Source organism: Cydia amplana, chromosome Z (assembly GCF_948474715.1).
Source record: "Cydia amplana chromosome Z, ilCydAmpl1.1, whole genome shotgun sequence".
Lineage (NCBI taxonomy): Eukaryota > Metazoa > Arthropoda > Insecta > Lepidoptera > Tortricidae > Cydia > Cydia amplana.
In genome coordinates this window covers 1,672,491-1,699,316 of record NC_086096.1, presented here as the reverse complement: position 1 = coordinate 1,699,316, position 26,826 = coordinate 1,672,491, and the positions used below count along the sequence as shown (strand labels likewise).

The window sequence follows — 26,826 nt, the reverse complement described above, 5'->3', positions numbered from 1 at the left end:
TTAGCTATAAGAAAATCAATTTTGAGAATTAGATCTTAAAGCTATTCATTTTGTAGCCTGTAAATGATAAAATAAGAGCACTAAAATTGTTGTTTAGTCCATAGCCTAGTGTACAACAGTTTCTTATATGCCGCTTGCTTGCTCTAAATAATTGATTACTTAAATGCGTTAGAGACATGTACTTACGAATCTTTTTCCGGACCTTGTGGATTAACTTACTTAACACTATTTACAGCTATATACGAACACTTTTTATGTGGAAAATTATAAAATATAAACGTGACATTACCATGTAATTTCACAGGAACATTTTGATGGACGGGATAATAGTGTTGCCAGTACTATTGATGAATGATGAGCCCAAGCAGAAAGTAAAAAAAAAATATTTTTTAGTTATTATTTTTTTTTTGTTTCGCCCCGCGTTGTTAGTTTAGTCCATTTCACTGTTTTAAACAGTGAAATGGACTAAATTGTTTTCGAATCCCACTTGTATAATTACGGGATTCGAAAACAATTTAGGTGTTGCATCTCTTTTTATATATACAAAAATAAAAGAGATGCCCAAGGCAGCGTATCTATAAAGCCGGCTTCCCACAGCCCGTGTTCTTTACAGGCCAGGCCGGACCGCGCCACGCCTGTGGATGCCTGTGCGGTTGATTAAGCCGGCTTCCCACGGCCCGTTTTTTCACAGGTCTGACCGCGCCTCTACAGGCCCACAGATCGTGGGAACGGTCGCAGTCGCATCTGACGAGGCCTGTGCGCTGTCCCAGGTGAAATGAACCGACGCAGACGCGCCCCTACAGGCACCGTCGCGCCGCGCCGCGACGCGCCTTTGAAGTTACCGACTCCCGACGGATCGGACGGGTGACGACAGGCCTCGTCGATCGCGACCGTTCCCACGATCTTCGGCCTGTAGAGGCGCGGTCAGATCTGTGAAAAAACAGGCCGTGGGAATCCGGCTTTCTAAAGTGTTGCTGTTTGCTGTCACAACATTAACTTTTCTATAAATTGTTAATTATAGCTGGTCAACCAAATCTTGTCAGTAAATAAAGGCGCGAAATTCAAATTTTCTATGGGACGATATCCTTTCGCGGCTACATTTTTCAAATTTGCCGCCGTTTTCTACTGTCAAGATCTGGTTGACCAATTGCTTGACCAGCTATACTGGGTCAACCAAATCTTGTCAGTAAATAGGAACAAAAAAAACTATACTCATCCTTATCTTTTGGGTGCTAGTACTAGTGTTAGACAAAGATAGTATGATTCTCTCTGTCTATGTTTGAAATCAAACAGACCTTTGACACACTATATATTATTTTTTCTTTTTGTTCTTTACATTCAACCTTTTCCCTGTCCTCTAACATATTTTTTTACATGGGCAACACATATCGGCGTGGGTTTTGGTGAACGATTGTTGGCGTGGGTTGATTCATAACAATTTACGTATATTTTTAACGAAAACTGGACGAAAAACTGAAAAGACGATTAAATTATTATATTATGGGTGAGTAATCTTTGAAATAGTTGCGGTGACACGCCACGCTGTTATTGCATTGTTATTGATTGATGTCATCTTGGCCGGGCTCGCGTTCGGTCGTTTTTTTTTTGGTAAGTAAATCTTAATCGTTATTAAGATTATTCAGTGATGTGTTGTGTTGAGGTGTGTTTTTGAGCTGAGTTAACATTCCAACGTGAAGTGCAGTTTAATTCCTGGCTTTGAAGCACCGGCGCAGTCCGTGGGGGGTATGATGAAAGTAAGACAAACAACTATCAATTTACTTCGTTGCTATTGCTACGCAATATAGTGGTTAGTGTCCTCATGAGTATGGTAATATCTTGCGTCTTAGCCCTTTAAATTGCTGCATATCTCAAACAAAAGCTATCACATCAAGTACACATGCATTCTGTTTACTTTTTGCACAAAGAACTGTGGTTTTGGTAAACGTCGGGAGGTATCAACGTAACATAGCTATGTATGTAAAAAAGTCTTGTATACTGTAACTTTTACTATCCACCTTTCCTCTTAACTACAATTAATTCTACCTCCAGAGTAGAGTGAAGAACTTAATTTTCCAAAAAATACCAGTTACAATGACTATAATTTCGTTTTTTTTAGCATTAGAAATAAGGTAAACAATCTTGATGTGTCTTTTAATTGACAAACACATTTTAAGAATAAGTTACGGCAAATATGTAACAATTATGAACCTAATACGATCTTTTATAGTCTTCTGCTTTCATAAGTAATAGTTATTGATTTTTAAAAAGTGTTTTTCAATTAAAAGACATGTCAAAATCGCTTACCTTCTTTCAAGTTCTTTCTAATGCTAAAAAAACGAACATAAAACAAACCAATGACTTTTCCTAAATAGGTACCCTAACCTTATTGTTTACAGTCTTAAGTAAAATAATTTAAAATATAACCTTAAAATGGTATTTCTTTCTTATATTGATTGTGATGGTGGATCTCAGATCTTACTTTGTCATATGTAATCTGTTTAAAAAACAAAGTTGTGTTAGAAATGTAACAAAAATAACACAATTAACTATAAAGACCCAAAGTCAAAAGAGAAGATGTGTTAAGCAGGCTGTGTGTGTGTGTGTTTGTGATACATATCTGCGTGTGTGTATGTTTGTGATACATATCTGTTCCACTATAATGTTGAAACTTATCTGATTTTAACCTTTCATAATCATGTGTTGGTGGTCAAAAATCGTGAGTTCAAACCTTGGTCGCGTCGAATAGAGCAGAAAATATAATTCCTGAACAAATACCAATAGATGGCTAAAAGGTTAAGTGAAGACTTGTCAAAAAACGTGATCTTGTAGACCCACTGAATGAGTTTATATAAAAAAAAATAAACAGTTTTTTTTAAACATTTTGTAACAAAGTGTATACCTATAAGCTTCGATCAACACGGGCTTCCGACAGGTCGGAAGAGGGATAGGCCCAAGCGATATCTTGACATTCAAATCATTCTGCCATTTTTTGCGGGGGGGAACGTGCACACAGTCACACTTCTCACACACTTGCATACAAAATCCAATCTGTAATGACGACACAAATACATAGAAAATGACACCCTACACAGACAAATCTTGCACACCTCAATCTGTTTTTGTGTACGGACGAGTCACAAGTGTCACAACACGCACACTAACACATTTTCGTCAAGAGATGAGAAGTCGGATTTGTTGCTCGACCGATCCGCAATTTGTACTGGGCGAGAAAAATCGATAAATCCAGCAATTACATGAGACTAAAATATAATAATTGTGTTTAAATATAATTAAACGTATGACATGTAAAAATAATATTACGTGTGAAATGTAACACCTTCTTTTTGTAAATTTGACGTCCCCGACCTCTTTTTACAACAAAAAACCGAGCAATTAGGCATTTTTTCTGCTGCTGTGTTCACTCGCGCGTCTGGACTCGGTCTAGTTAAAAATCCGAGCGCAACTAGTTTTATTACGCGCGCTAGATCAGTTGATCTTGTACCTAGGCAGAGGGGATATAGTGCGAATGCCGCATCCCTTCCGTGTTGATCGAAGCCTATAAGGATCTTATGATGGGCTCCTGAAGGAAATTTGCATATATATGTAAGTCGGGTGACAATGCAATATTATGATACCATCAAGCTGATCTGATGATGGAGACAGGAGGTGGCCATAGGAACTCTGTGATAAAACAACGAAACCTAACTGTGTTTGGGGTTTTTAGAATTGTTTTGATGAGTATTAGTTGCCTGTAGAAAGAAAAGTACAGTCAGCGGTAACAGCTTGTACCAAAAATGAAATTTTTGCCATAAATTTATTTTAAATAACAGTTGTTTCTATATAATGTATCTTTTTGGTAAGGTTCGTGTGTATGTATGTTTGCCACAAACTCAAAAACTACTGAACGGATTTTCATGCAGTTTTCACATCAATAGAGTGACTCTTGAGGAAGGTTTAGGTCTATAATTTGTTAAAGTTTTGTGTAACCCTTGCGAAGCTGGGGCCCGTCGCTAGTAAAGGTACAAGGGGCGGCAAAAAATTTCGCGGTCTTATAATCGTTAGAAATAGCGGGAATATTTAAACTGCCAAAGAAGCGGGGAAAAAAGTAGCATAGTTTATTTTCCTTTTTAGGGTTCCGTACCCAAAGGGTAAAAACGGGACCCTATTACTAAGACTCCGCTGTCCGTCCGTCCGTCCGTCCGTCCGTCCGTCTGTCACCAGGCTGTATCTCACCAACCGTGATAGCTAGACAGCTGAAATTTTCACAGATGATGTATTTCTGTTGCCGCTATAACAACAAACACTAAAAACAGAATAAAATAAAGATTTAAGTGGGGCTCCCATACAACAAACGTGATTTTTGACCGAAGTTAAGCAACGTCGGGCGGGGTCAGTACTTGGATGGGTGACCGTTTTTTGCTTGTTTTGCTCTATTTTATGTTGATGGTGCGGAACCCTCCGTGCGCGAGTGCGACTCGCACTTGGCCGGTTTTTTTTCTAGCTTAGGCCGCGAATATTTCAGTCTTTCTCGTATAAGATAAGTAAGATAACTTAAATTTCGTGTCAGTCTGGCTTGCACTCTAACATTAGAACTGATACATATCAAATGAAACAACATTGTGTATGAGAGACCCACATTGTGTGTGTTCATCACTACATAGTATAAACCAAAGTCGCTCCCCGCTGTCTGTCTGTAAGTATGCTTAGATCTTTAAAACTACGCAACGGATTTTTATTCGGTTTTTTTAAAAGATACCCAAGTAGCACAAAGCTGCATTATATAATTCCACACTACTCGCTAGTTCATATCCAATACAGCATTTTACGCAATGGTTTAAAGCTGGTAACCGCGCGATTGGTTTATGCGGGAAACGCAGCGTTAAACGCATGCGTTAAAGGAATGTATGATACCATAGACGTATATCTCAGGACGGGCCTTATGGGCACTAAAAATGGTACTAGTTCAGCGGTGTCACTCACAAATTCGAGCCAATCGTCCAGTCCAGCCATTCTCAAAGTGTGTTCCGCGGAAGGTTCCGCGACACCCCTGCAGGGGTTCCGCAAGAATTTAGAATAATAAACTAAGCATAATTATTATGCTTATTAATAAAAAAATACACTTCTAAAAGCTATTGTTTTATTGTAGGGTTCCATCAAGTATTTCGCTTTCCAAAAGGGTTCCGTCAAAAAAAAAGATTGAGAACCGCTGGTCCAGTCTAATGCAACTCGTTGCGACCAATCGCGCGCGTGATGCGAACTCGTCAACCAACCGCGTTGCAGCGGTGCACACATCTGTACTGGCCCCGCTCTTATTGCCCGTAAGCCCAGTCCTGAGATATACATCAATGTATGAAACTATTGTGTCTAATCGCAAGGCATCTACTGATGCAGATATATCGCTCGGTACATCCATAGAGAAAAAAATACATAGAGTGCTCACTCCATACATCAGTTTTAGTACCAAATAAGACTATTAGCATCTAGCATCGAGTAGCGGAACTATCAGTACTGCTACTTGACAATAGATGTCGCCACCGACCGGAAAGTCTTATACTGTTGAGATAAGACTTTCCGGTCGGTGCTACATCTATTGTCAAGTAGCAGTACTGATAGTTCCGTTACTCGATGCTAGATGTAGACACTGAAATTAATAGTCTGAACTGATGTATGGAGTGAGCACTCTTTGTATTTTTTTCTCTATGGTACATCCCTCTCTCACAATGTAGGTGCTAGATAGAGATCAATATATGTTTAGGTATTGTTGGCGTGTGTGGTGCTTAGCGATACTGTAAGATATTCGCTCCGTCTGTGACGAGCTTAAAACAACAGCAAGCTTTAACAGTCTTTTATCTCATTGATGCGGACCCGCACGTCGGTTCGGTGTGCGAGCGAGACAGCGCTATACACGTATAATTATATTGTCATATCGTATGTATGTTAACCAACTTATAATACCGCCTTACAAGCCTTTACTATCAAAAAAGCTGCTATTTATAAAGCTTACAAGGAAAATTATATTCAAACTAAGATTTTAAATAAAATCATCTTTTACGGTTACTCGGAACTAGTGTTCGAACTGTACAGTCGCAATCAGGTATATCTGGGCGGCCGAGGTTCTCAAAAATATCTAAACACGCACTGTAACGCCTTGACAACACAGGCGTGTTCAGATATTTGTCCAGAGCACCTTGGCCGCTCCGATATATCTGATGGCGTCTGTACAGTCACCAGCAAAAATATAGAATACATCGAGGTGCGAAAAAAAACGGACTACATACTTGTAGAGTCGTAAAAGAGCGTGCAATATTTTTATAACATCCCTATAATCCAAACCTAAATACGGCCCTGGCGAGTTACCGCTGACCACTAACTTAGTGCAGTTGTACAGCGGTGCGCGTATGAATTTAACTTAAGTATGTATTTTAACTTATACCCACTTTACTGTGACTTAACACAATTGTTGGTACTTTGAACTTTGTTATTGTTACAACCCATACTTGTATATACTTTGTAAATATAATCAAATTGTTTCTCACGGGCGCAAACTAACATAGAATAATATAATAAATTAGTGCATGTATCTCATTATGTGAAATGTAAATTTCTTTTGAGATCAATAAAAATTCTTTAACCACAATATTTTTACGCAAATTATTGTTTTTGTACAATCCTACGGATTGCGTATTAATTACAAATTTCCTTTATATTTGAGAAGGTTAGTAGTAAATAATTGAATTACTTAGTATTACCTATGTGCATCTGCGTTACTACCAGCTATGCGAATTTTTATATTATTTATTGCTACTGCAATATTCTGCGTTAGTCTCTCTTAAGCCGGAATTATATTCGAGACGCGACGCCACCCTACGCGATGCGTGTTGAGTCGATCCAATGGTATTATTTAAATTATTTTCTATGACCTAAATTGATATAAATTATATGATGATTTTATTTTTTTAATACAAGTGGAAGTTCCTTTTTGTCAGCTTTTGTTAGAAAGGGACTTCCACTTGTATTACAAGTTACAAGCTTTTGATAAACAGGGCACTGAGGCCCGTTTCTCAAAAGCTTGTAACTTATAATACAAGCGGATGTCACTTTTTGACAGCTTTTGTTAGAAAGGGACTTCCTCTTGTATTACAAGTAACAAGCTTTTGAGAAACGGGCCCCAGATTTACAGTTACATTATGAACACACCACGTGACGTGTGATTCTGGTCATAGAAAATAATACGATTTGATCGATTCGACAGCAACACGCGGAATCGCACCAACTATGACGTGACAAACTGTGGATGAATTTGAGTACGATTGTCCAAAATGTTTACTTTTTATTGGAGTTTAATTTCGTCTGAACTGAAGACAACCAAATTGTGACAAATACCAATAGCAAATAAATAGGATAATATCTGAGAGACCGAGCTTTGCTCGGAAAACATATACAAACTCAAAAATGCGCGTTTTCCCAGAGATAAGATCTAGCTAGATCGATTTTTCACCCCGAAAACCCCCATATAGCAAATTTCATCGAAATCGTTAGAGCCGATTCCGAGATCCCCGAAATATATGTATAAATAAATAAATGAATAAATAAGCAAGAATTGCTCGTTTAAAGGTATTAGATTACCTCAGTGAGTAGTCAAGCAGAAAAAATAATGACAACGTTATGACAATAAAATATGGTTGCGAAATTGGAGTTTATTTTTTTTTACTTCATCCACAATTATTTTTGGGTCTTGTCATTTACTGCTATACAAGCTATCGCAATAATAATATCGTATATAGTTTATATTATTGTTATTAACCTTTCGAACGCTACGCATATAACAAAAGTGCCTTAATGTGAAGCAAGCAGTCAAAGAACCTTAATGATTCAAGATTCAAGGTTTATATTTCCCAGTTTGTACGTGGGTCATACTGAAAGTTTCTGGATTCTGATATATGAGAAAACTTATTTTTTCTAAGTGGCCAGTCCAGGAATTTTCAGTATGACCTAAGTACCTATAATGTTGGCGTGCGCTTGATATTTTTTACTTTGACTAGTAGCCTATTGCGAATTTAATTTATTATGTCTAATATTAAAGTTTACAAGATTATTATTTCCTTAGGGCTCAATTAGAAGATGCGAGAACTCACATGCGAGTTTCATTACATTGCGAGTTTTGATCGGTCGGTTGAATAGGACGTAACCAACAGTCCGCGATGTAACTAAAATCGCATGCGAGTTCGTGCGCCGTCTCAATCAGCCCTTACAATATAATATGTATAAACCAGGTATAAACGTTTATATATATATATTATATTTACTTACAATGTATTATTTGGTTTCAGTAAGGAGTTGGAGTCATTCAGAGCACACTGAATAACACAGGTAAGTTCTTCAATGTGAAAAAAACTGCACTTCCTATTTTGACATTATTATTAACCTTGTAAGGCCCAGTGTGCATTACAATGTACATATCGACTGTATCTAACCAAAAGGCACAACTGCACAAGGCACCAATCTAAGTGGAAGTCTCTTCAGCGATGCTAAAGTATTTTATTATGGCAATGTGTTAGTCAAGTATACTTTTTATTATTATTCCTTTCTTTCCTTTAAACCATTTTAATCGGAATCGTGCTGATTTTCTTTTGATTATTTTATTTACCTAAATAAAAGGAATTCAACCAAATTCAACAGCCAATTTTGTTTGTACGATAGCCTTCAAAGCTTACAAACCTCCAAACAACCAAATACTAAAGTGTCATTCTATGGAACTTGCTAACTATGTAAACAAAAGTCACCAGTAAATTGACATTCAGAGACAATTTTAATATGGCGGTTTGTTTACATAGCAAGTTCCATAGAATGACACGTTTGACGACCGGTCTGGCCTAGTGGGTAGTGACCCTGCCTGTGAAGCCGCGGTCCTGGGTTCGAATCCCAGTAAGGGCATTTATTTGTGTGATGAGCACAGATATTTGTTCCTGAGTCATGGTTGTTTTCTATGTATTTAAGTATTTGTATATTATATATACCGTTGTCTGAGTACCCACAACACAAGCCTTCTTGAGCTTACTGTGGGGCTTAGTCAATTTGTGTAAAAAAATGTCCTATAATATTTATTTATTTATTTTATAAAAAAAGTAGTATCTCCCGTTCAGGCCGGCGCGATGTCGCAGCAATACAGCCTCAGGTGGAATAACCACCAGCCGAACTTCATATCCATGTTCACGACGCTGCTGAACACGCAGACCCTGGTGGATGTGACCCTAGCGGCAGAGGGCAAGCATTTGCAGGCGCACAAAATCGTGCTCTCGGCGTGCAGCACCTACTTTCAGGTATGCAGGTTCATATTTGTGCAACGGATAGTTGTTTGGCCGGACACCGGATGTTCAGTCTGACCATCAGCCGAATATTGGGTATCCGGCCGGCGGAACTATACCTACATTTCGGTGCGCATTGTGTAGATTTTGAACTGTTTCGTAGTGAACGTTCGCGCGGACTCATTTCTAGGTTCATCGCAAGCGAGTAAATTTGTTTAAATTGTTTTAAAATAACAAACAAGTACTATTATGATCGTGACTGTTTCTTAAATCCAATTTGTTTACTCCGAAATCAAGCAAAGTTACTATCCGGCCGGATATTAAAATAAGGGCCGAATATCCGGTGCATCTCTAGTTCATATCCATGTCCACAAGGACCACACAGGAACTCATGTTCATGTTGTTGCGTCATCGCAGCATTATTGTTATAAATTTTGCAAATGGTTTAAAATCTAACCTCAAATCAGGCCGTAAAGGAGCTTGGGCACAGAATAAATAATAGTGCTAGGTACAGAAGGGTCACTCTCTAACAAAACGCGTCTATTACGACAGATAAGACTGCTAGGTGGCGCAAGCGCGAGCAGGCGTCCGTTCCGCAGCGGTGCGCGTCAACTACTATGGCTAAACACCAAAATTGGTGTGGGCCGCATGTACTTGTAGCGACGAAATCGCGGAGTGAGCCGCGCCTGCTGTAACGGAGCTTATGGAAACAATTCATGCTCTTATGTTGTTGTTACTCTTTCTTCTTTCTTGCATTATACGTGAATCAGGTCAACCTTTTGGACGCCAATGACCGATATATCCGCACCGTAGGTTCAACGCCAAAGACCGATTAATCGGTCACAGACCAGAGAGCAACATCGACCTACGTGCAAATACATAAAGTTCAACTTCAGTTTTGACACTTCAATGATGTGGCGTCTGAGTGACCGCTTTTGTGTTTGACACGGCGTTAAAGTTTGACTTACATTCAACCGGCAATTTTCTATTTCCGTTGTAGTAGTTAATTCATGAATTAAAATACTACTTTACTGAACTGTTTATTGTTTTCCAGGCGCTATTCGTCGATAACCCATCGCAGCACCCTATCGTGATCCTCAAAGATGTGAGCTTCGCAGACCTGCGGACCATGGTGGACTTCATGTACTGCGGGGAGGTCAATGTTACCGAGGAGCAGTTACCCCAGGTGAGAACGCCTTAGGGCTTGACTGGTTGCGCGCGTTCAGTGGAACAGAGAAAAAAATCTTTTTCACCTCAGCAGCTCGAACAAGGGTACTTTGCTACTTAAAAACAGTGAGCAAAATCGCATTTTGCTCACTGAGTGAGACAAAATGAGCAAAATGCGATTTTGCTCACTCAGTGAGCAAAATGCGATTTTGCTCACTGTTTTTAAGTAGCAAAGTACCCTTGTTCGAGCTGCTGAGGTGAAAATTTAATTGTTGGTATATCTTAAGAAAACATGAGTGAATAGAGGTAAGTGATGAAGAAGGAATACATTTTTCGGGTTTACTAATATGTTCTCACTGCTGAGGTGAAAAATGTTGTGTACTACACGAGATCAAAGTTATTTACATCTCGTGCGCTTTTGAGTCCCTTACTACGCTCAAGATTCTAAATTAGATTCACTCGCTACGCTCGTGAATCTATTATAGAATCTTTCGCTTGCACGGGACTCAAAATAAGCACTCGAAGAAATATCAAACTTTGATCTCTTGTTGTACAAATAACTATTGTATAGTGTGCTCTGTGGTCGCTTAGGTGCCTTTCATTTATTACGTACTGCACGCCCCGCTTCAGAGGTCACTCAGTATGCCCACATGTATTGACGTTCATAAATTTCATAATTGTAAGAAACCAAGAAACCATTTATTGCAACATAAAAAGCATACAGGTTACAAAACATAAAGGGATTGAAAAAATAAGAATAATTGTGCGGCAAAAGGAACGGGCTCAGCATACGCTGCGTCAGTCATTTCATTACAAATTGCCTGCGCAGCGCTGATTTTCAGTCCGTCCCCTTCACTGAACCACATTGACATTTATGCGGGTTAACAATTTTCTAAACAAAAAACAACTACAAATGAGCATGTTGCCTGAGCCTGACAAGTCAAATCTACCTATCTATAGTCAATTATGGAATACTATTTCTCGAAAAATGACTATGGTTTACGATTATCTTGTGCCTTATTTCATGCATGGTGTGAAATTTATTTTAACTTCAGTTCAACATTCCTATTGAGATATTAAGACTGTCGAATATGTACTCTAACAATATGTTTACCCTTTTAATCTTTAACAAGCAATAACGTTTGCGAACAATGCTAAAAGTGGAAAAATTACTGTCTTGGATGAGACCTGAACTCACTGCCTCTGGATCGATACTCCAGCGCTGCCATCTGAGCCACCAAGACCTCATCCATGGCCAGCAAATCTTTCCACCATATATCAAGGGGACCCTAGCGACATCTACCGTAAGAGCGTTACACTTCTTAAACGGCTACCGGAGTTTAGTAACTAATTCTATGTTTACCCTTTCCCAGGTGTTAGACACAGCGAAGCACCTAAAGATCAAAGGGCTCACCGAGATGCCGGAGACGACCTCCCTCACCCGCTCGCAAGGCAACGAGTTGCAGTCGCAGGCGGACTCGCTGGACTCGAACCGGCACTCGGCCTCGCCCGCCACCTCGCCCAACACCAAACGGAAAAGGTACGGAATGTGAGTCACTTACCATTTATATATATAGCGTTAGATTAGACGCGGTTGCGGGACTCGACGCGGTTGTTAGGACTCGACGCGCTCGGCCACCAAACGGAAAAGGTACGGAATGTGAGTCACTTACCATTTACATATGTAGCGTTAGACGCGGTTGCGGGACTCGACGCGCTCGGCCACCAAACGGAAAAGGTACGGAATGTGAGTCACTTACCATTTATATATATAGCGTTAGATTAGACGCGGTTGCGGGACTCGACGCGGTTGTTAGGACTCGACGCGCTCGGCCACCAAACGGAAAAGGTACGGAATGTGAGTCACTTACCATTTACATATGTAGCGTTAGACGCGGTTGCGGGACTCGACGCGCTCGGCCACCAAACGGAAAAGGTACGGAATGTGAGTCACCTACCATTTACATATGTAGCGTTAGACGCGGTTGCGGGACTCGACGCGCTCGGCCACCAAACGGAAAAGGTACGGAATGTGAGTCACTTACCATTTACATATGTAGCGTTAGACGCGGTTGCGGGACTCGACGCGCTCGGCCACCAAACGGAAAACACGACGGCATGTGAGCCATTTTTGACAAAAAAACTTACTACAAATAGACCTTAAGTGTTTAAACGCTACAAATAATAACGCAAAAGAGAATAATGCTCTCGCGACTAGTGTATAGTCTAGCAAGCTAATTTTGTCACTAGAAGAAGGCGGCAGATTTGAAAAATATAGATGGGGTCGATTTTTTATTTTGTATTTTGTACCTTTTTCTACTGACAAATTGGCTACTTTCCTACTAGTCAAATCAGCTTTATTTTTAGAACTGTCAAAACGATTTATCATTTCTGACTTTTGATTTGCTTTAATGCAATGGGTCACATACAGACATTTGATCCTAAAAACAAACCCGAAAATTAGTCATGTAGCCTATTGATCACTCTCTGCGTGCACTAAATCATGTTCCCTTTTGTCAGACGCAGAAAAAGCTCAACCGGTTCCACGTCGCTGAACATGGTCGAGGAGCACCGGGAGGAGCAGCAGGAACCTGCGCGGGAGTCGGTCACGCTCAGCAGCCTGCCGAGGAGGCGCGAGTACGAAGACACGCATCAGGTACGTGGCAGTTACGACGGGAGGCTGAAACAGCTCAACCGGTTCCACGTTGCTGAACATGGTCGAGGAGCAGTCAGAGCCTGCGCGGGAGTCGGTCACGCTCAGCAGCCTGCCGAGGAGGCGCGAGTATGACGACACGCATCAGGTACGTGGCAGTTACGAGGGGAGGCTGAAACAGCTCAACCGGTTCCACGTCGCTGAACATGGTCAAGGAGCAGTCGGAGCCAGCGCGGGAGTCGGTCACGCTCAGCAGCCTGCCAAGGAGGCGCGAGTATGAAGACACGCATCAGGTACGTGGCAGTTACGAGGGGAGGCTGAAACAGCTCAACCGGTTCCACGTCGCTGAACATGGTCGAGGAGCAGTCGGAGCCTGCGCGGGAGTCGGTCACGCTCACCAGCCTGCCGAGGAGACGCGAGTATGACGACACGCATCAGGTACGTGGCAGTTACGAGGGGAGGCTGAAACAGCTCAACCGGTTCCACGTCGCTGAACATGGTCGAGGAGCACCGGGAGGAGCAGCAGGAACCTGCGCGGGAGTCGGTCACGCTCAGCAGCCTGCCGAGGAGGCGCGAGTATGACGACACGCATCAGGTACGTGGCAGTTACGAGGGGAGGCTGAAACAGCTCAAACGGTTCCACGTCACTGAACATGGTCGAGGAGCACCGGGAGGAGCAGCAGGAACCTGCGCGGGAGTCGGTCACGCTCAGCAGCCTGCCGAGGAGGCGCGAGTATGAAGACACGCATCAGGTACGTGGCAGTTACGAGGGGAGGCTGAAACAGCTCAACCGGTTCCACGTCACTGAACATGGTCGAGGAGCACCGGGAGGAGCAGCAGGAGCCAGCGCGGGAGTCGGTCACGCTCAGCAGCCTGCCGAGGAGGCGCGAGTATGAAGACACGCATCAGGTACGTGGCAGTTACGAGGGGAGGCTGAAACAGCTCAACCGGTTCCACGTCACTGAACATGGTCGAGGAGCACCGGGAGGAGCAGCCGGAGCCTGCGCGGGAGTCGGTCACGCTCAGCAGCCTGCCGAGGAGGCGCGAGTATGAAGACACGCATCAGGTACGTGGCAGTTACGAGGGGAGGCTGAAACAGCTCAACCGGTTCCACGTCGCTGAACATGGTCGAGGAGCAGCCGGAGCCTGCGCGGGAGTCGGTCACGCTCAGCAGCCTGCCGAGGAGGCGCGAGTATGAAGACACGCATCAGGTACGTGGCAGTTACGAGGGGAGGCTGAAACAGCTCAACCGGTTCCACGTCGCTGAACATGGTCGAGGAGCAGCCGGAGCCTGCGCGGGAGTCGGTCACGCTCAGCAGCCTGCCGAGGAGGCGCGAGTACGAAGACACGCATCAGGTACGTGGCAGTTACGAGGGGAGGCTGAAACAGCTCAACCGGTTCCACGTCGCTGAACATGGTCGAGGAGCAGCCGGAGCCTGCGCGGGAGTCGGTCACGCTCAGCAGCCTGCCGAGGAGGCGCGAGTATGAAGACACGCATCAGGTACGTGGCAGTTACGACGGGAGGCTGAAACAGCTCAACCGGTTCCACGTCGCTGAACATGGTCGAGGAGCAGCCGGAGCCTGCGCGGGAGTCGGTCACGCTCAGCAGCCTGCCGAGGAGGCGCGAGTATGAAGACACGCATCAGGTACGTGGCAGTTACGAGGGGAGGCTGAAACAGCTCAACCGGTTCCACGTCGCTGAACATGGTCGAGGAGCAGCCGGAGCCTGCGCGGGAGTCGGTCACGCTCAGCAGCCTGCCGAGGAGGCGCGAGTACGAAGACACGCATCAGGTACGTGGCAGTTACGAGGGGAGGCTGAAACAGCTCAACCGGTTCCACGTCGCTGAACATGGTCGAGGAGCACCGGGAGGAGCAGCCGGAGCCTGCGCGGGAGTCGGTCACGCTCAGCAGCCTGCCGAGGAGGCGCGAGTACGAAGACACGCATCAGGTACGTGGCAGTTACGAGGGGAGGCTGAAATATGGTTCGTTTAGACGGTGCGAGAACTCGCATGCGAGTTTCATTACATTGCGTCATTTGATCGGTCGGTTGAATTTAGGGTTTGCTCCCGGGAAATACCGGTACCGAAAGTACCGGGAATTCCCGGGATTTAGAGCCAAGCAAAGAACCGGGATTTCAAAATTAAAATCCCGGTACTCCCGGGATTTTCGGGACTAAAATTTCCGGTACAATATTTGACTGCTTTCTGTTACTTAACATGAAACATCATGTTTTATAAAGAAAATAATATATTTTTTCAATCTAAGGCTGATGGTAATACTTTTACGGCTGACTACTACATTAAAATAAATTTAAAAAAAAGTCAATGGGTTTGACAATGCCGATAATATAAAATTGCGTAATTTGATACTTTAAGGGGATAAATGTTTGTACGATAAATAATTTTATACGAACAATTAGTTATTTCATATTTGTATACTAACTAGAAGCAAAAATAGAGACACTTTTGTAATTAATAAAATACCACTTTTAATTCAAATTCAAACACGGTATAAGAAACTCACATATGATAATGATATTTTAAATGACTTAATAATTCTGGCTGAATAATTTCTTGATTTGTCGTATTGATAGTTCTGTTATTATATGTTCGAAGGTCCACAACCCATTTTGAACGTATGCGAAAATTATCAATTTTTTTTATCCTTTTTCACAAAACGTCTTACATATTTAAAAATAATGATGATATTACTGAGCCACAATTCAGTTTTTGCCAATCAACAAAGATAGTAAAAATATCATGTAGTCTAGGGAAAAAAAAACAAATTATATTAATGATTGTGTGTCTTAAAGACACATATTATGGTACAAAAGAAGTGTGTACCTTCACTGTGCTATTTTTTTTATTGTTTTAAGAAAGATTCGTTGTGTTTTACGTTTTTTTTTTACTGAAAATTGATGTGAAAACTGATTTTTGAAGGCAGTCCCGAAAGTACCGAAAATACCGGGAAATCCCGGTTCCATTTTTGCCCGGTACCGAAAATCCCGGTTCTTTTAAACAGTACCGGTTCTGCAATCCCTAGTTGAATTGATGTAACCTCAATGGTCCGCAATGTAACTAAAATCGTATACGAGTTCACGCGCCGTCTAAATGCGTCGATGGCGGCGCTTACGCTGCACAGCGTCGCGCGGCGTTCTATTCATATCGGAGCATCGTTAACAATGGCGTAAGCGCCATCGACAATAGGTAGATAGATAACCTCACAAGTGAGCCCATAATGCGGCCTAAACTTGAAAAAAAAAACTGCTACTTTTTCCCCGCCTCTTTGGCAGTTGAAATATTGCCGCCATTACTAACGATTATTAACGATTCATAATTAACATTTACTATAATACTTTTTTTTTCTTAGGCCGCGAACTTTTCAGCCGCCCCTCGTATGTTTAGCGGTTCAATGCGACAAAATACGGATAGGTAAAATCTGTCAAGCCGGCTATGTAAGTAGCAATGTAAAGCATACTAAAGTATGGTATCCCTAGGAAACGAACAGAAAGCAGCAATGTACATCGAACAATGATGAAATGTAAACAAAACAGTTCCACAGATAAGATATAAATGACACGCTATTTTCGAACAATTCAAACGTAGTGTTGCTAACCCGCGATTTTTCAGCCGCCTTTTTCTACTGACGAGATTTGTTTGACCAAGCATAACTGACCGTTTAGTTTACGCAGTCGCTAGACTCGTAATGTCAAACTCGTAAGAAACAAGATAATCTAAATTTCGTTATCTATCCTATCTACCTATCACTCGTGCATATTGGATCGATAAAGAGGCAGATAACAACATTTAGATTTTCGCGTTTCCCGGTGTAAATCAAACCGCCTTGATGCATTCATGTCATATTTTATTATCAATAAAAACTTGTCAAAAACAGTTTAAGACACAGTATGTATTTACGATAGTTGCTAGTGCTGCATTCTGGCGGCAGAACAATGCATAATACCCCCTATTGCACAATATCTACAATTTTAAAAAAACCGGCCAAGTGCGAGTCGGACTCGCGCACGGAGGGTTCCGCACCATCAACAAAAAACAAGCAAAAAAACGTTGCTTAACTTCGGTCAAAAATCACGTTTGTTGTATGGGAGCCCCACTTAAATCTTTATTTTATTCTGTTTTTAGTATTTGTTGTTATAGCGGCAACAGAAATACATCTGTGAAAATTTTCAACTGTCTAGCTATCACGGTTCGTGAGATACAGCCTGGTGACAGACGGACGGACGGACAGCGGAGTCTTAGTAATAGGGTCCCGTTTTTACCCTTTGGGTACGGAACCCTAAAAAACACATCATGAATAGTTCGTATATCGTTGCTTATCATGAATAGTGTCACAAAACAAAATAAAATGCCATTCGATTTTATATCTTACCAGTAAACGATAGCATATTAAATGCAATGGCATTTCATTTTGAGTTGTGCATTCTAATGTCTCGTCTAGCATATTAAATGCAATGGCATTTCATTTTGAGTTGTGCATTCTAATGTCTCGTCTAGCATATTAAATGCAATGGCATTTCATTTTGAGTTGTGCATTCTAATGTCTCGTCTAGCATATTAAATGCAATGGCATTTCATTTTGAGTTGTGCATTCTAATGTCTCGTCTAGCATATTAAATGCAATGGCATTTCATTTTGAGTTGTGCATTCTAATGTCTCGTCTAGCGTATTAAATGCAATGGCATTTCATTTTGAGTTGTGCATTCTAATGTCTCGTCTAGCATATTAAATGCAATGGCATTTCATTTTGAGTTGTGCATTCTAATGTCTCGTCTAGCGTATTAAATGCAATGGCATTTCATTTTGAGTTGTGCATTCTAATGTCTCTGATCACAAGTGTAGTTCCCGTTCCACCATTGTTTCAAGTCGCCGCGCGCGTGTCTCTGCCGGTCCACACTCTCATTCAACGCCGCACAGAACTTACAGTAGTCGTCCGTCTCGGGGCTCGAGTGCCGGAACTCGAAACTGTAGTGGCCCTGCCATCTGAAGTATGAGTGGTACTCATCCGGGTGCCTCATTAGGTAGTCGATGGTTTTGGCCAGTTTGGCTGGGCCTAGATCGCGCGCGTTCAGGTACGAGCCGGGTGGGAGGAATCTGGAACGGTTACGGTTACAGGTTAGAGTTTCCTAAAATTTCGAAAAGCTCTCGGAAAGGGTATAGCCGGGTAAGCATGGCCAAACTGCCCTTAGCGAAAAAAACAATTTCCTTTTACTGGATTATTAACCTATATATAAGTAGAGCTTTCACCAAATATTAAGCCTCAACTACTTCAGATTTCAAAAAAAAAAATGCAAAAAAAGAAAAATCATTTTTATTTTATTACAGCCATATGGGATGTTACAAATTCGAGTTTTTCACACTGTTAATCCCGATTTTAATTTATGAAAAAAATATATGTTAAACATTATTAAATTCTACATGAAATATGTAAATTTGATAACTGTCGCTATCTCGCATGTATTTTTTTTATTTTTCTGAAAATTTTCATTTCAATTTTTTACTATTATTTTAAGAGATAATTCAATATAATTTTTTTCAGAAAGCGACCTTAATTGTATATACAACATACCCAAATTACAAAGAAAACGGATTAGTACTTTGGCTGTAATAAAATAAAAATTATTTTTCTTTTTTTGCATTTTTTTTTAAATCTGAAGCATTTGAGGCTTAATATTTGGTGAAAGCACTACTTATATATAGGTTAATAATCCAGTAAAAGGAAATTGTTTTTTTCGCTAAGGGCAGTTTGGCCATGCTTACCCGGCTATACCCTTTCACAGGAAACAAAGGGAACTTTCATTTTGGTAATGGAGAATTTCGATGTCCGTACAGAAACATGAGGAGTTTACGAAATTCTACCATGTGGAAATTCGCAATTTTGGAAGGTTTCGACGGATGTCAGTAATGCTGCGTTAAGTATCCATGTTGTATGGTTAAGGAATTGTATTACAGTACCATTTCGTACCTTGTCACAGTGCAATAGTATGAGGCCTCTAATAGTGACGTTCATATTGATTGTCACTGTGACAAGGTACTGAAATTAAAAATTTTGACTATACTAGAACAACATACTATACCGGTAATATGAATTAGGGCAACCATAGTGTAATTTTTGTATATGCGATATAAAAACTTCGATTTTCGCGGTAAAGCTTACCTCGAGTAATTCGCTCCTCCATACACGACAGGCACCGTATTATGTTTATAAGCGGTCAACACCTTCTCCGTGACATAATCCTCACCGAAAGAATTCTCGAAAGCGAAATAAAAGTAGTACTCTTTCTCCAATAAACGCAGACATCTCTCGTTTATAAAAGAGGGGCACTGCAACGTGCCACATGCGCCATATATGTCTACACTCAAACTATAATTCTTTAAATGGTCTCTTGTCTGCTCCACGAAATCTTCTCTACTGCTCTTCGTATGACAGTTTGTTGCGAACCACGCTACCGCTTTCCTCTTATTTCTCAATTTCCTCTTAAATTTTTCGCTCACATCCGCCATCTTTTCCAATCTCACCCAAGTAGCATCTATTTTTGGTGCCACTACATGTCCAGTATTATTTTTAACGACAAAATAACCCCAGTTTATATCCGAGTCTAATCTATAAGTCCAAGTCCAATTGAAAAATCCATTGAAGTGACATAACGGATAATTATGCGCGGATTCTATATTGGCATATACGTATCTTTGACTGGAAGAACGACTGTTTGGTAAATCATTCATTGTCAACATGTTTGTTAGTTGAGGTCCGTTGAATAAAACTACATCGAATAATGATGGGTCTCCCAATACCATTCTGTCTTCAGTCACGTAGCAATTCTTATATTTGCAGGATTTCTCTCTAAATATATACGAACCTTTACCTAAGTAAATAAAAGGCGACGCTCTTGGATCCGTCCATAAAAGAATATATTTTGTATTATCGTTCGTGTTATTATATATTTCTGTTTCCGCCGTTGCTGTTACTTCATAAAAGCTATCTTCTTGCTCGTGACCAATAGAGAACAGAGCGAGGATCGTTAGTAGAACTATTGCCATAAATAAGCCTATACGTTTGATGGCTTTAAAAAAGTACGTCGCTACCGCCATGGCGCTGAAACTCTGGCAAGAAATATCGACAAAATGCTCTAAGATTTGCTTTGTGATGTAAGACATTTTGTTTGTAAATACAGTGTGGATTGTCTCACTGTGTCAGTGTCTTATTGTTCGCGGTATTTGTACGCATTTCAGGCGACGCTTTAATTTTTTCAGGAATTTCTTTATAGATAAAGGCATTTCTAAGATATTCAAAAATTCGGATCTCTTGTAAATCTTGTAAATCTTCTTCGTAAAAGGTCGATATAAGAAGATGCAAGAAGTATTACTGAATCGCGATTAGAAAGGGATTGAGATAGCTGTCAATCCATATTGATTTTGACGTAAGTGTATGGAAATCTGTTATTTCTAATCCCTTTCTGATCGCGGCATGATAATATCCTTCGATGACAGCTAAAACGTCATGTTTAACGTTAATCACTTCGTTAATTATCTGTGGTTAATATATTTTTTTGTTTCTTGCAGAACACCGATCCCCACATGAACGTGGAACCATTGCCTATGGAGGGGGGGTCCGCCGGTCTACCGCAAGGTAAGGTTTTATATTATCTCTCATACAACTGTATAGTTATAACCATCGGTGGACCTTACGCCGTTACAATAAGTGCGTTAATCGGAACAAATATGCTATTAGTATTTTATTCTAAATGTATATGGAATTTTATTCTGAAATTAATTATTAGAATTTGAATTTAATGAGATCTATTAAAAAGTTACTATTTAGTCAGATCGGCCATTGTTTTTGCAACGTCACACGATTTGTGGCTGTGGATACTGGCACTAATGTCTTAATCGGAACGGAATATGCGTGCGAATAGGAAATTCGCAACTCGTATCAAATTAAAATACACTCTTCGATCGTGTCTTAATTTGTCGCCACTCGTTACGAATTTCCTCTTTTCCGCACTTGTATCGTAAATAACTTATAGGTATTGACATCACGGAAACGAATATCGAGAATAGTATTTTATGCAACCGTTGTTTAAGAGGGGTCAAAAAAGGCGAGTGGCGTGAGTAACAATTTGTTTGTTTTTTTTTATTTCTCTTTTGTGTTCTTTTTTTAATATTAATTAGGGGCTTCTTACAGAGGAATGAACATTTTAATATTTTTGCGCTACGACGCACGGTTTAGGAGATACAACCCATAAACATTTTTCTTTCTTTTTTTAATTTTTTTTTAGTTTTTTGTGTTTTTTAAATATTACTTATGGGCTTCAAAGGGGAACAAAAATTTGATTATTTTTGCGCTACCACGCACGGTTTAGGAGATACAGCCCTATAAAGATGAAAACTGATGATGATGATGATGATGATTAACCAAAACATGTCTATGGTTCACTCATCTGTCAGAAATGACAATTAAAATTAGGTTGGCAACAATGTATTCCATACAATATTTTTTAAGTGGTGATTACACGAAGTATCGTAAAAGTGCCAAAAAGATACTGCGTGTATGCACAAATACTTTTTTGGGGAATAGACTAAAGACTTGTCTTGACAACTATAAGAGAGGGGTTTAAAGGTGTGTGCACGACCCTTTAAATGACAAATAAAAGTACGGAAGTAGAAAAAGTGACATTTTTGTACTGTCACTGTGTCGTGTCGTCTCATTTCTGGACTTCCTATATTGATTTTTCTTCATATTTGTTTTCCATCGTATTTTCACGGAAACGTACGAACGTGTCTTGCTATTTCAGTCAGTCTCGGTACAAAAAGTACCGTAGGGTCGGGGGGTACTTTAGCTCACCAAGGATACTTTGTTCACCCATGAAAACCTATTTTATTGTTTTGATAAACTATTAAAAACGGCATTATGGGATTAATATGTTTTTGTGGAAGCATCTAGTGTCGTTTTTAGGGTTCCGTACCCAAAGGGTAAAAAGCGGCCAAGTGCGAGTCGGACTCGCCCATGAAGGGTTCCGTATTTAGGCGATTTATGACGTATAAAAAAAAACTACTTACTAGATCTCGTTCAAACCAATTTTCGGTGGAAGTTTACATGGTAATGTACATCATATATTTTTTTTAGTTTTATCATTCTCTTATTTTAGAAGTTACAGGGGGGGGGGGGGACACACATTTTACCACTTTGGAAGTGTCTCTCGCGCAAACTATTCAGTTTAGAAAAAAATGATATTAGAAACCTCAATATCATTTTTGAAGACCTATCCCACCCCCACACGTATGGGTTTGATGAAAAAAAAATTTTGAGTTTCAGTTCGAAGTATGGGGAACCCCAAAAATTTATTGTTTTTTTTCTATTTTTGTGTGAAAATCTTAATGCGGTTCACAGAATACATCTACTTACCAAGTTTCAACAGTATAGTTCTTATAGTTTCGGAGAAAAGTGGCTGTGACATACGGACGGACAGACAGACAGACATGACGAATCTATAAGGGTTCCGTTTTTTGCCATTTGGCTACGGAACCCTAAAAACGGGACCCTATTACTAAGACTCCGCTGTCCGTCCGTCCGTCCGTCCGTCTGTCACCAGGCTGTATCTCACGAACCGTGATAGCTAGACAGTTAAAAATTTCACAGATAATGTATTTCTGTTGCCGCTATAACAACAAATACTAAAAACAGAATAAAATAAAGATTTAAGTGGGGCTCCCATACAACAAACGTGATTTTTGACTGAAGTTAAGCAGAATTTAGGAAAAATGACAATGCGCTTACCGCGTTAAACTGTCATTAAATTATCTGATGAAAATGGGTGTGCGGCAAACGCATTGCGATTAACGCTGCGTTTATCGCATAAAACAAACGCGCGCTTAGAAATCGAGCTTTATAATTTCACGCACAGCCTATTAAACATTTATTGCAGAAATCAACTTTTACTTTCAAAACATACAAGTGCTTACAAACATAGTAATAGTATTATAGGTTTCGCATTTTAAGAAGAGGCGAATGAGACTAATGGAAATATATCTACAGGTAACAAAAATAGATGTAAGGTTAACGCTGCCTTTCCAACAGAGATGTGCGAGGATGCGTAGCGAGGGATGTGTTTGTTGAGAACCAGTAGAAATTTGTCAACTAGAACTGAGCGGGGTTCGGTATATATGTAAAGTGGGTCTGTTGGTTCTTAACAATCGCATCCCTCGCTACGCATCCTCGCACATCTCTGGTGGAAACGCCGCCTAAAATGACACTGATACTTTTAAATTTAGGGATTGTAAAGTGGACTGATTTTCAATCCGGCTGGATTTAGGCCATAATCCGGCAGGACCGGATCCGTTTAGTATAGGAATATGATCGTTAGTTAAATGACATATTTTTCTAGATTATTTTTGCGTAATAAGTGAAATAAAGGATATTTTTTCACGTGTATTCCTAAATCAACAATAAATATCCTTTCATCTTTCAAAATTTAAACTTTTCATTCATTCTTTGTTTTGTTCAACTTCATACCTTTCCTCCGCTTTTACGTCATCTAAAACGCACAGCGCGTGCTGTGTCTAGGCGCTTTATTATTTTCCCGGATCGGGCCGGATCCAGAAGCTACTGAAAAGTACCGGATCCGGCCGGACCGGATTGCAATCCCTTCATATTGTTGTTGTGTGCGTGGCCACGCACACGCTCCTTACCTTGCGACACCTGTACTGCCCTCCTAAGCCAAGTAGAGACAAACCAAAGAAAGTCTGCAGCGCTAGATTAAAAGTAGTTTTTAAAAATCAGTATGCGACAACACCACAGAAAATGGATTAAATAGTCTTGATACTTGTGAAATTTCTACCATATTTACCGTCTATGAAAAAATTAAGCTGTATGCACAGCTTAATTTTTATGGTAAAATAAATTTCATTCTAACAATAGATGTCACTATTAATATGTAGACATATACTAATATTGATAAATAATATTGGGAGAATGTGACATTTGGCTTCATCAAAATTAATAAGCTTTTGTAATATCCGCGACGGCGGTAAATAGGTACAGAGGGCCTACCGCGAACACCGAAGTTCTCAATATGCGAGCATCTTTCTCTTTTACTCCCATTAAGGCGTAATTAGATTGACAGAGAAATTGCCCGCAATTTGCGAACTAGTTTTCGGAAAAACGAAATAAACCATTAAAACAATAAACATATATTAAAAATTAATTTTAGCTTTAACTAGTAGGTACCCATGCCGTGAGCATAAGCATGGAGGTTGTGGGTTCGAGCTCAAAACCCGGCTAGTACCAATGAGTTTCTCGAAATGTTAGAGGAAGTTCATAAGTATGCCTATACCTATTAGGTGTGTTCAATTTGCTGTGAAACCTTAGTCTAAACCAATATTATATTATCTAAGTAGGTACATATGGTGAAGTATTAAGATGTTTCATTCCACTTACCCGTCATCAACTCCAAATTTTGTAAACATTGTCGTTTTTCAGCTTAAATCGCCTCGTGCTGACTTTTTACAAGTGTAAAATTATTCGTCATGCGGAAAAGTAACTCCCGCACGCCGGTTTTGTAAGGTTTCACCATGTTTATTCCGTTCATCACAAAACACAATGAATATTTAAACGATTTTGACAAACACATACCATAGTGCATGACGTTTACTGACTGCTTAAAAAACATTGCCATATGTAGTTTTTTAATTCGATGTCAAATTATTGCGCTGCAGACTTTCTTTGGTTTGTCTCTAGCGCTATCTCAAAAACAAATGATTTTGAAAATGGAATTCTCAGCTATAGAAACTAAAGTATAAGTTAGCAATGAATTTTCTTTTGAGATAGCGCTTTTCGGCTTAGGGTCACTTGCACCATTCACTTACCCGGGGTTAACCGTTAACCCAGTGTCAAATTGTACTGGTAACCATGGTAACTCCAGATTTAACCGGTTAACCCCGGGTTACTGTAATGGTGCAAGCGGGCCTTAGCAGGGCAGTGTATCCGGACATCTATTCTAGGGAAGGGAGATCAACGTGTATCACAGTAGTAAGCCAACATTTACAGAGACCAGCAGTTATGACAGACTGCTAATGTCAAAGGAAACTTTTGTGCGGTCCAAATTGCAGTTTCACTACGTGACGTTCTCATACGGCCTTATTTATGAAATATGAACCTCCATATTTTGCCATATTTGGATGCTTTTCCCCTAAAGGTCGGAATAAGTTGTGAGTCTATGAAATAATAACATAATTGTCATATCAGGCGGTCTAGCATGAGTTGCGTACTCGCGCGCGTGGCCATACATCTTGCGCGACTTCAAGTATGGAGTCGCGCGCGAGAACGCAACTCATGCTAGACCGCCAGAGGTACTATTTTTAACTATGTGTGAGAACGTCTAGTGATACTGCCATTTGGACACTTTCTTTTGACTTAGCACTCTTGTACGATTCATGTCAAACGTTTGAGGAGAGCGTCTTACTAGTCGAACGAATTTGAATCTTCGACACTAAAGTTGAAAAGTTCAATTTCCTTTGACTAATAAAACGCGCTCCGGTTCCCGTTTGATGTAAATCGTACGCAAGAGTCCGTCTAAGCTAACTCTGCACCGACTCCGCAGTGACAAAGTGTGGGAATGCCACTATAAAAGTCGTATTTTATGGTGACATTTCGACGCTCTGTTGCTGCAAAGTGGGTCAATATCAGGGGCGTTTCAGCCGCCTAATTTCTTTGGAGACATTTTTGTCGAAATGCCTCTACATTTCAATGATATTTCTGGTGGCTTATTAGCAAATGAGACAACCAAAAATATCATCGAGATGTCGAAACACTTCGTCATAAAGTCCACAGAAATGAGGGGGCCAAAAACGCTCAGGTATTGACCCGAGTCCGTGCAGAGATAGCTTGGTCCGGCTCTATAACTGCACTCTGACATTGATAACCATCTAAACCGTTTATCCCTCTTCCCAGGGGCCCAGTGGAGTATGATGGACACGTACCCCCGATACTCCAACGCGTGTCTCGGCCTCCAACACGACCCGGCCATGTACATGGGCAACGTCATCAACCAGCACATGGAGAACGACATCAACGAGTACGCACAAGCGGTAGGCGTCACAGGGCCCAGCCCCGGCCCCAGCTGCGTCCCCGAAGCGCAAGTCACTCAAGAACAGACCCCCCAACAACCCAAGAGACGCCGAGCCACCAACCCGCAGTCCGAAGAAAACTTCCAAAGGGCATTAGAAGCCGTGCGCTTCGGCGGCATAGGCTTCTGCAAGGCCGCTAGAATGTTCGGAGTCAACAACAGAACGCTATGGCTCGAATACAAGAAGAAAGGCTACCCCAACAACAGACCCAGCATCAAATCCCGCATCAAACGCGAGCACACCACGCCCCCGCCTGAACACAAAGAGGACCCGCCGCTACAGGAACAGCAAATGGTCCTCTGCCCCCCGCACCCGGTCCCTGTAGGCTTCATCGACTCCCGACCCTTGGACTTCAACCTACAAGGCGTCCCGCACAACTCCCCCCTCAACATCCTAGGGGTGAACTTCAATAACATGCAATAGAATACCGCGTGCGGGGCTCCCATCGAAGAGTATCACTTGTGACAAGAGTGGGCGGGCGAGCCACCGGCCACCCCGCCGAGAGTCCCGCGCTACGACTTATATACGCACATGCTGATGTAAATAGTTACAGATAAGG

At 41.0% G+C, this 26,826-nt stretch overlaps 1 protein-coding gene across 1 annotated transcript; it reads left to right on the top strand.

Annotated features, from left to right (window-relative positions):
- The first annotated feature begins 1,352 nt into the window (after positions 1-1,352).
- LOC134660953 (protein bric-a-brac 1-like) lies at positions 1,353-26,826 on the top strand. Its single transcript, XM_063516841.1, has 9 exons — positions 1,353-1,504; positions 8,331-8,370; positions 9,144-9,320; positions 10,360-10,491; positions 11,846-12,021; positions 12,993-13,128; positions 19,440-19,448; positions 20,706-20,772; positions 26,092-26,826. The coding sequence occupies exons 3-9, from the start codon at positions 9,153-9,155 to the stop codon at positions 26,688-26,690; spliced, it is 1,287 nt and encodes a 428-aa protein (XP_063372911.1). The 5' UTR covers positions 1,353-1,504; positions 8,331-8,370; positions 9,144-9,152; the 3' UTR covers positions 26,691-26,826.